Source organism: Salvia splendens, chromosome 16 (assembly GCF_004379255.2).
Source record: "Salvia splendens isolate huo1 chromosome 16, SspV2, whole genome shotgun sequence".
In the NCBI taxonomy this organism is placed as follows: domain Eukaryota; kingdom Viridiplantae; phylum Streptophyta; class Magnoliopsida; order Lamiales; family Lamiaceae; genus Salvia; species Salvia splendens.
Genome location: NC_056047.1, coordinates 2,141,496 through 2,151,861, shown reverse-complemented (window position 1 = coordinate 2,151,861; position 10,366 = coordinate 2,141,496). Strand labels below are relative to the sequence as shown.

At 43.8% G+C, this 10,366-nt stretch overlaps 1 protein-coding gene across 3 annotated transcripts; it reads right to left on the bottom strand.

The window, feature by feature from the left end:
• Positions 1 to 281: 281 nt before the first annotated feature.
• LOC121772134 (actin cytoskeleton-regulatory complex protein SLA1-like) lies at positions 282 to 3,137 on the bottom strand. Of its 3 annotated transcripts, none has more exons than XM_042169126.1 (2): positions 1,162 to 3,137; positions 282 to 1,131 (listed from the first exon to the last, which is right to left on the bottom strand). In XM_042169126.1, the coding sequence occupies exons 1-2, from the start codon at positions 2,604 to 2,606 to the stop codon at positions 429 to 431; spliced, it is 2,148 nt and encodes a 715-aa protein (XP_042025060.1). In that variant the 5' UTR covers positions 2,607 to 3,137; the 3' UTR covers positions 282 to 428. The 3 variants fall into 3 exon arrangements, with proteins under 3 accessions (XP_042025060.1, XP_042025059.1, XP_042025061.1); XM_042169125.1 differs by having other exon boundaries at positions 282 to 1,171; positions 1,202 to 3,137; XM_042169127.1 differs by having other exon boundaries at positions 282 to 1,171; positions 1,577 to 3,136.
• Positions 3,138 to 10,366: the final 7,229 nt, after the last annotated feature.

The window sequence follows — 10,366 nt, the reverse complement described above, 5'->3', positions numbered from 1 at the left end:
CATTGATTAAACAAATGGACATACAAATATGCATCCATTGATTAAATCACACAAATGGACATTCTCTAGCTGGCTGAAAAATATTACCATTATGAATTCTTAGCATAGGTTTAATATCAAAAGCAATTAAGGAAAAAATGTGACGGTCTTGCTCTTCAATTTTATTTGTTGTTAGTGAAGTCTCACACAATTTAGATGATATAATCATGACTGATTTCAAATTGGCATATCTCAAAACAGATATTTATTAGAGAGCACAGATCAGCAAAAGCAATACCAAATAATGAAACAAGAAAGCACTATTATATCAATGAACTCAAAAGTGAAATTTGGGATATAGACTTTACAATTTCATCGAGCAAATTCAATTACAAGCTAGTAATAAAATGCTACTGCCGATACATCAAAATTGTCTTCAAAAGAGAGCATCAAGGGTCGGGCTTCTGACGCTTGTTCACCCCGACACACCAGTCCAACACATCCCTGGCCCGCTTCGCACAACGGTGGACCAGCAGTGTCAACTCCAGCAGCGGCCATATAGGATTGCGGCGAATCAGAGATAGCTGTGAGGCGCGTCGGTCCTCGGGCTGTGATGAAGAAGAGGCACGTAGCTCCACAGGCTGTGATGGAGAAGAGGCCCGTGACACCTCGTGCTGAAACACAGAGTGTTGCTCCCCGTGCTGAGACGCAGGAGAGTACTGTGGCTCCTCGTGCTGAGACGTAGGAGAGGGCTGTGGCTCCTCGTGATGAGACACAGGAGAGGACTGTGGCTCCACGTGCTGAGACGCAGGACAGGAGTGTGGCTCCTCGTGGTGAGACGCAGGAGAGGACTCTGGCTCCTCATGCTGAGACGCAGGACAGGACTGTGGCTCCACAGTCTGCGTCGGAGAGGGACGCGGTTCCATCGGCAGTGGCCGAGGATCATTTAGCACAACAATATCGTCAAATATAGGGAAGGGCTCAAGACTAGATATAATATCATCATGTGGGGCTTCAGGAACATGAGCATCAAAATCAAATCTTAAGGGAAATCCAAACTGTATCCCGAAATCAATTCCTCCAAACTCGTCTTCAAGGTTATCTATAGGCTGCCAAGAGGAGGAATCAAGATTACCTATAGGCTGCCGAGAGGAGGAAGCCCCTTGAAATGGCTGCCGAGAGGAGGAAGCCCCTTGAAATGGCTGCCGAGAGGAGGAAGCCCCTTGAAACGGCTGCCGAGAGGAGGAAGCCCCTTGAAACGGCTGCTCATGCTGAGACGCAGGACAGGACTGTGGCTCCACAGTCTGCGTCGGAGAGGGACGCGGTTCCATCAGCAGTGGCCGAGGATCATTTAGCACAACAATATCGTCAACTATAGGGAAGGGCTCAAGACTAGATATAATATCATCATGTGGGGCTTCAGGAACATGAGCATCAAAATCAAATCTTAAGGGAAATCCAAACTGTATCCCGAAATCAATTCCTCCAAACTCGTCTTCAAGATTATCTATAGGCTGCCAAGAGGAGGAATCAAGATTACCTATAGGCTGCCGAGAGGAGGAAGCCCCTTGAAATGGCTGCCGAGAGGAGGAAGCCCCTTGAAACGGCTGCCGAGAGGAGGAAGCCCCTTGAAACGGCTGCTGCAGAGGAAATGAATCTTGAAATGGCTGCCCAGAGGAAGCCCCATGCTGCTGCAGAGAATCTTGAAATGGCTGCCCAGATGAATCTTGAAATGGCTGCCCAGATGAATCTTGAAATGGCTGCCCAGAGGAGGAAGCCCCTTGAAACGGCAGCTGCAGAGGAAATGAATCTTGAAAAGGCTGCCCAGAGGAAGCCCCATGATGCTGCAGAGAATCTTGAAATGGCTGCCCAGATGAATCTTGAAATGGCTGCCCAGATGAGGAAGCCCCTAAATCTTGAAATGGCTGCCCAGAGGAGGAAGCCCCTAAATCTTGAAATGGCTGCCCAGAGGAGGAAGCGGATGAATCTTGAAAGAAAAGAGGCTGAGAAGAGGACGTCCCAGTCCCAAATCCTAGAGGCTGCGGCCAAGAGGAGGAGTCTTGAAACCCTAGAAACCCTAGAGGCTGCAGCCAAGAGGAGAAATCTTGAAGAGGCTGCTGCGGCCAAGAGGAGAAATCTTGAGATGACGTCCAGGAGAAATCTTGAAACAGAGGCTGAGAAGATGACGTCCCAAACCCCTGCCAAGAGGAGAAATCTTGAAATGACGTCCCAAACCCTAGAGGCTGCCTAGGCTGCGGCCAAGAGGAGAAATCTTGAAACAGAGGCTGAGAAGAGGACGCCCTAGGCTGCCGAGAGGACTGCCGAGAGGCCCGAGAGGAGGAACCCCAAGGCGAGGAACCCCAAGGCTGACCAGATGTGGAAGTCAGAGGCCTACTTAGAGGTGGAAGCCCGGGAGCCCGAGGCTGCCAAGAAGCGGGAGCAGTGGCGTAATCGGAAGTGGGAGCGGGAACATTGGCGGTGGCGGAATCCAAAGTGGGACCGGTGGGACCGGTGGCGGAATTGGGGTTTGAGGATGGCGGAACTGGGGGAGTGGGGTTTGGGAGGGTGAGTGCCGAGAGATTGCACAAACACAGAAAGAAAATAGTAACTTTCTTTCCAGACTCCATTGTAGAGAAGATTGACTAGAAGGGGAAGAATGAGCGGGCAAGGTTTTGAATTTGAAAAACTTTGTAGTGAAACGGACATTATATACAAGTGACTGAGAAATTAAAAAATAAATAAAAATTGTAGACATTTTTTCTGCGCTCCCCGAAAATTACGAAATTTTATTCGCCGTGAATATATTTAGATAGATTGGTGACAATTAGCCGGATCAAATTGATTGGTTAAGTTTTGTTCCGAAGATATTTAGATCTACAAATGACTGGAAAAGCAGCCAAAACTTATAAAAATCAACTTATGACGACCAGAATTGAGATATATAGAATCACCAGAATAAGTCGGACAAAAAAATTGAGATATATAGAATCAATATTTGAAATATGACGACCAAAGAAGGAAGTGAAGGGAGAAAACAAATTTCGGAGCTCAGTACAGAAACATCACCGATCCGACCATGGACAAGAGATAGATGGAGAGAGATAGATGGAGGAGCAGGTTTTTATAAAGTTGTGGAGAGAGAAGGTATTAGGGTTTGATTGAGTCTAATGGGCGGCGCATGATTTGAGTTCATTTTAAATGGGCTGAAAACTAAATCTCTAGGCCCGTTTATAAAATATAATGAAGACTATTGAATAAACCAAATGAAAATTTAAAATTCAATTCGATTTTTTTTCATACTATTGAGTGGAAGAACTGTCCGGTGGCGTGGAAAGGCCAGTTCACAACTAGATTCAAAAGCAAACATCCATCGATGATTCTGGAAGTCGAGGCTGACTACCGCTTGCGGATCTGGCATGTGTATTTCGGTGTTGCCGGCTCGAACAACGACATCAATGTTCTGCAGTCATCGCCGCTCTTCAATGACGAGTGCCAGGGCGAGGGTCCAGAAATCAGCGTCGTAGCTAACGGCACGCAGTACAGTAGGGGATACTATTTGGCAGGTGGGATATATCCTCGGTTGCCCGTATTCGTCAAGACAATTCGCCAACCAGTAGGACCGAAGAAACAATACTTTGCGCGGAAACAAAAGGGTGCTAGGAAGGATGTTGAGCGAGCTTTTGGTGTCCTCCAAGCGCGATGGACCATTATACGGTGCCCGACACGAGTTTGGCACGAAGATGATGTCACAAATATTATGTTAGCATGCATCATATTGCATAATATGATAATAGAAGATGAAGGATTTGCGGCAGAGCGCAGGGCACCGGAAGAGGGCGCAAGTACAAGTAACGGTTTCGCCTCCGCCCCAATCCAGATGGGCGTACCTCGGAGCAATGAATATTTGGTCCAACGTTTCAGTGATATGCCAAGGACCACAGCACATATCACACTCCAGACCGATTTGGTTGAAGAAGTTTGGGCACGTAGAGGAGGTGACGGCGCAGTTTGAACACTATTATGATGTTTAATAGATTAATATTTCGTTGTATAATTTTACCCCCACTTTAATACGACGAAAATGTAGTGTTGAATTTTAATTTCTTCACTTATAGCCGTTTTTTATAATGACGTTTAGTCCGAAAAATTTAATTACTTATAATTAAATTAAAATAAAAATGAAAATTGGTTATAAAATTTTGGGGCTATTGGAAGTGTCCGCCTACAGTGGCGGAAACAAATAATTGGGGTTATGGACAAAAAAAAGGGGGGCTGTGGACAAAAAATGGGCGGTGCTATTGGGGAAGGCCGCATATAGTGAATGCTCTTAGAGCATCCACAACGCGTTTCTCCGCCGGCCCGCGTTTCATTCCAAAGGAACGAAACCGCGGAGAAACGCGTTGCAGCCACCCATTCCATCGCCAGCCCGTGCCCAGCTCGTTCTGAGACTCGCCGCCGCGAGACGCGGCACGGGACGTTCCGCCACGCGCCGAGGCGACGTGGCGAGCTCCCAGGCCATGCGTGACGCCCACTCGTCGGCCCGGGAGTGGGCGTCGTCATGATGACGCAATAAATCATTTTTTTAATCTAATTTAAAAAAAAAAATAAAAGGTAATATTACCTTTCATAGCCGTTTTGCAATTTTTTTAAAATTTCTTTACTTAATAAATACTCCTATTTCATACTCATTTCACTCATAAACACACATCTATTCACTCAAATCCTCTCTATTTCCAGCTCAATTTTCATCTCAAATCTACTCTGTTTTTCTTCTCCCAAATTTAATCAGACTAATGGATCATTTTGAACAAATGCGTCAAATAATGGAACAATCACTTGAAGAAGATCGACGACGGGAGGCGAAGAAAGCCGCGCCACACCAACGACGCTTCCGTACGTACATCCATCGTAACCGGGAGGAAGCCGCCGCAAGGTTAGTACGCGACTACTTCTGCGATAACCCGGTTTGGGAAGATACGTACTTCTGTTACCGTTTCCGCATGGGGAAACCGCTATTTCTCCACATCGCGAATACTTTGGCATCCCGGGAAGAGTTCTTCCAGGAAGGGTTCGACGCGGTCGGCCGTCCCAGCCACACGACGATGCAGAAATGTACTGCAGCAATCCATCAGCTTGCGATTGGACAAACAGCCAACATGTTCGACGAATACCTCCACATCGGAGACACCAATGGGAGAATGTGCTTGCTCAAATTCTGCAAAGGCATCCGGGCAGCCTTCACCGACGAATTTCTCCGGAGGCCAAGCACGACCGATTGTCAGTTCCTGCTCGACCTTTACGAAACAGTGCACGGATTCCCCGGGATGCTTGGCAGCGTCGATTGCATGCACTGGCAATGGAAGAATTGCCCGGTGGCGTGGAAGGGGTCCTACACGAGCGGCCACAAAGGCACCCACCCAACCGTTATACTCGAGGCCGTTGCCGACTACCGGCTTTCGATCTGGCACGCGTACTTCTGGGTCCCCGGGTCGAACAACGATGTAAACGTGCTCCACCAGTCCGACCTCTTTACCGAAGTTTTGGATGGTAAAGCGTCGGCCATCAACTTCGTCGCCAACAACCGGCTTTATAAAATGGGGTACTATCTCACCGACGACATCTACCCGAAGTGGCCAACCTTCGTGAAGACGTGCAGTAGGCCTGCGAACCCAAAGCAGACTCTTTTGCGCAGAAGCAAGAGGCTGCTCGCAAGGATGTGGAGAGGGCGTTCGGGGTTCTCCAAGCGCGCTTCAACATCATCAAAGCCCCGGCTCGTACGTGGTTCATGGAGAACATGGTAGACATCATGTATGCGTGCATAATCTTGCACAACATGATTGTCCAAGACGAAGGACCAGAGGCGGGAAATTGGTTCGACCCCGAATCCCCCGGAAGCTCAACAGCAAGTAGTCCGCCTCGAAGTGGAGCGCATCCGTCTATACAAGAACGGTTATCTATTCGTGCAAGGACACGCGACTCTAGCACCCACACCCAACTACAAGATGATCTAATTGAGCACATTTGGACAAACTTTGGCGGATGAAATTATTATATTGTGTACTTTTATTTTTTAGAAAATTATTAAATTATGTTTTTTTTACGAATTTTATGTTGTAAGTTTATTTTATTTAATGAAGTGTGTTTGTTTTAATTGAATTGGGTTGGAAATAAAAATAAAAAATGAAATTGAATGAATAGTAATTTAAGTAACGGATAAGAAACGTAGGGTTGCAGGTTCCGTTCCTTAATTATAGAATGGAGTAAAAATGTACAGTGTGACCCGCAAATAGTAGTTTAAGGAATAGTTAAGGAACGGTACAGCAACAACGTTGTGGATAGACGTCACCAATCCGAACCGAACCGTGGGAACCGGCCCGGAACCGTCACCGGCGGTTCCGAACCGGAACCGGAACCGTCGGCGGCGGTTCGAACCGGCACCGGAACCGGCGGTTCCGCCGGGCCGGTTCCGGGTCCAATGTTTTAAAGAACCGTAACCGGCGGTTCCGAACCGCCGGTTTCGCCGGAACCGCCGGTTCGGCGGTTCCCGACACAATTTCAGGCCTACTCCTTGCCTTTTCATAAACCGTGGACCGGAACCGCCGGTTTCGACGAAAACCGGCGGTTCCGGCGGCAAAACCGGCGGTTCCCGACGCATTTTTTCAAAATTTGAATTTTCAAACGGCCTCAAAACCGCCGGTTCCACCGAAAACCGGCGGTTCCGCCGTGCATTTTCAAAATTTAGTTTTTTTTTTTAATCACAATTTTCCCCTATAAATACCCCCCATCCTCTTCATTTCTACTCACCCCATTCTTGTGTTAATAAGAATTTCTCTCTCAATCTCAATTTCTCTATTTTCCATTTGATAAGTATCTTATTGGTGAAAAAAGTGGGTATCTTTGGGGCAGATGGTACTGGAACACAAATTTATATATGGAGTATGGATGAATGGGGATCAGATTATAGTTTAAAATGGGAAGTTGGGTTCACTGGCGGGAGTTCGTTTCATCAGGCCATCAGGGTGGTATATTCATCTGAGTCCGACGATGAAACAAACTCCTGCCAGTGAACCCAGCTTCCCATTTTAAACTATAATCTGATCCTCATTCATCCAGATTCCATATATAAATTTGTGTTCCAGTACCATCTGCCCCAAAGATACCCACTTTTTCACCAATAAGATACTTATCAAATGAAGAATATCTTTTAATGATCTTCTAAGTTTTTTTTGTCAACACTTGTAAGTTGTAAATTTGTAATTGTTGTAACTTGTAATTGTTGTAACTTGTATTTAAATTTTTCGATTTGTAATTGTTGTAACTTGTAATTGTTGTAAGTAACTTGTATTTAAATTTTTCGATTTGTAATTGTTGTAATTTGTAATTTTAAAGTTGTAATTTGTAATGTTAAGTAATAAGTTGTAATTTGTAATTTTAAGTTGTAATTTGTAAATTTTAAGTTGTAATTTGTAATTTTAAAGTTGTTTGTAGTTTGCAATTTTAAAGTTGTAATTTGTAATTTTAAAGTTGTAATTTGTAAATTTTAAGTTGTAATTTGTAATGTTAAAGTTGTAATTTGTATCAATAAAATTGCATTTGAACATCGCTTTATTCTAATTTTATTTATGCAAATATATCTACATATTTTACTTGAATTACAAATTTAAAATGCAAAAAAAAAAAAAAAAAACCGCCGAACCGGATGAACCGGCCCGGAACCGGCTCGGAACCGTCACCACCTAGGCGGTTCCGCGGTTCACGTTAACCGGCGGTTCACGGTTCCGGAACCGGAACCGCCGATCCTTGGCCGGTTCGGTTCCGGTTCCATTTTTTTTCGAACCGGAACCGGCGGTTCCGAACCGTGAACCGTCGGTTCCCGAACCGTGGTGACGTCTAGTTGTGGATGGCCTTAGGGGCATATCACACGGTGCAGTGGCAGCTTGCATGCTGCAGTGACGGCTGACGCGATGTCTGAAGTTGATGGCAGTGAGTCTTCTCATGTTTCGTTTGATTCCAACAAAATTAACCCGAAGTTGAATATTTGAATTATAAATGCTCAATTTGTAGCGGACAAAAATTAGGGATCACCATTTTTAGGGATCCAACTAGCATTTTCATTCATCAAATCACTGATCAAATAATTGAAACTAATGAACAATATAAATTTGTCACTAAAATTGTAAGTTGACCTTTTAAAAATTCCCAGTGCTGCAACTTGTTATGATTCAATTAGATATATTATTTTATTATATTCCGATATGACATCTTAAATGTAAATATTAATATATTATTTTCTCGCGAATCCAACATAATGAAATAAATTTAAATAATCTATTTTTTAATTCAAAATTTAATTCAAACTCTCTCGTTGAAGAAAATAACATGGATCTCAAATTTTCCATTTAAGGTTATGATATTAATATGTTGTTCTTAAAGTTTACTATGAATTTTGAGCGGACATATGGTATTTTTCACGAACTTTTGAAGTGGTATTAAAAATCATAAACTTTTGAAAATATGCAATTTTCCGAACTTGATACAAATAGAATCTTTTCAATAGATTTTGAACATACATAGCTAGCCGTGATATATATTTGTGGGTCGTCTAAATTATAAGATGAAATCGACATCAGTCTCATAATTGGTGATTTTTAAGACTATTTTTCAAAATTTATAAAAAATAAAAGAATTTACCTAAAATTAATACTATTAATTTTTTAAGATCAACCCACCTTTAAGATTTATCTATAAATAGTTAATTCTAGAAAAATTATAGTACTTGATTTGATATGTGGAAGAATACATATTGCATCTGCACTAGTTTTATCACTTTGTTGGTCAACGGGGCCATTCAATCATAGTCATATAGTTACTCTCCTACGTCTTAATTTCAAGATTTTAATTATTTGAGCCGAAATTTGTGAAAATAAATAAATAAAAATTTGTAAGTGCACTGACCATCAAATGGATTATGTGTAGCTGCAATACCAACAGCTGAGTTTTCAGAAGCTTCTTTTCTTTTACGGCAAATCAGAATTTCCAAAATTATGATTCTTTTAAAATATACATAACAACCTATCGTATTGACATTGCAGACCTAATGTCTGCAGAATTTGAGTTGACAGTGCAGACCTAAGAGCATCTTTAACGCGGAGGGTCAGGCCGCAAATCGCGAGTCTCGGCCCGTCCCATGCCTTAATCGGAAGAGAGGCAAGGCCTGGGCCGGTCCCGGGGCCGCGTTCCCGGCCCGGTGACCGTCCCGCGGCCTGGCCTGGGCGCGAGTTACACGGCGCGGGACGTGACGCAACGCGGCCCGGCCGAGGGTTATTTGTGTTCGGCCGGGCCACAACCGATTTTTTATTTTTTATTTTTTAAATTCGATTTTTTTTTATAAATACTACTCCATTTTCATACGCATTCAACTTCAAATCTCTTCCTAGAATTCAAAAAAATGGCTCATCGTCAAAGAATATTCGAAGATCAAATGTCCTGGTTGTTAGCAGAGGCGGTACCGGCAATCCAAGAAGAAATCAACAACGAAGTTGAACGCTACCAAGCTGCTATTCAAGCTTGGAACGAACAACAAACCCGGGTACCACGTACCCGGATGTATATTCACCGAGACCGTGAACAAGCTGCCTTGCGGCTTTTCACGGATTATTTCTCTAGAGATCCGCGATGGAGTGATCAGATGTTCCGTCGCCGGTTCCGGATGCAAAGGCCTTTGTTCCTACGCATTGTCAACGCAGTTGTAGCTCATGACACGTATTTCTGCCAAACTACCGATGCTGTGGGCCGGCAAAGTATATCGACGTTGCAGAAATACACGTCTGACATTCGTCAACTCGCTTACGGAACTATGAAATTAAATTTAATATTAAAATACAGAAATAAAGTGAAGGATGACAAAAGGGAAAAAGAATGTTGATTTTGAAATAATATCAAATTCAGTACATCGCTAATATAATATCGGATTTAAAAAGTTAAAAGTGTAAAAAGACCAAATTGCCCAGCACTCCAAAAGGGCATTTTCGGGTGAAAAAGGGCCAAAAGGACCAATTTTGAGATAAACCCTTAGTCCATGATTGTCTGACGATATTTTTAAAGTCCAGGGTGTTAGGATCGTCGACTGCAACATTAGTTTGATATTGTCCGCTTTGGGTCAAGCTCGCACGAATTTATTTTTGGGTCACTCCCAAAAGGCCTCAAACTAATTGGGGTTGGACAGGAATTATATACACCTTCCAACATCCCCCACTCATCCGATGTGGGATAGGTTTGTAACCCAACAAACCTCCCCTCAAACCGTGACCACATCGGGAACGCAGTCGACACAAACATGGGTCGTTCCAACCATGGCCCCTGGGACATCCTGGGCCCGACTCTAACC

Coding starts and splice junctions, on each gene's coding strand:
- LOC121772134 (XM_042169126.1), bottom strand. CDS start 2,606: ATGGAGTCTGGAAAGAAAGTTACTATTTTCTTTCTGTGTTTGTGCAAT. Junction 1,132..1,161: donor CCATTTCAAGGGGCTTCCTC/CTCTCGGCAGCC, acceptor AGGGGCTTCCTC/CTCTCGGCAGCCTATAGGTA.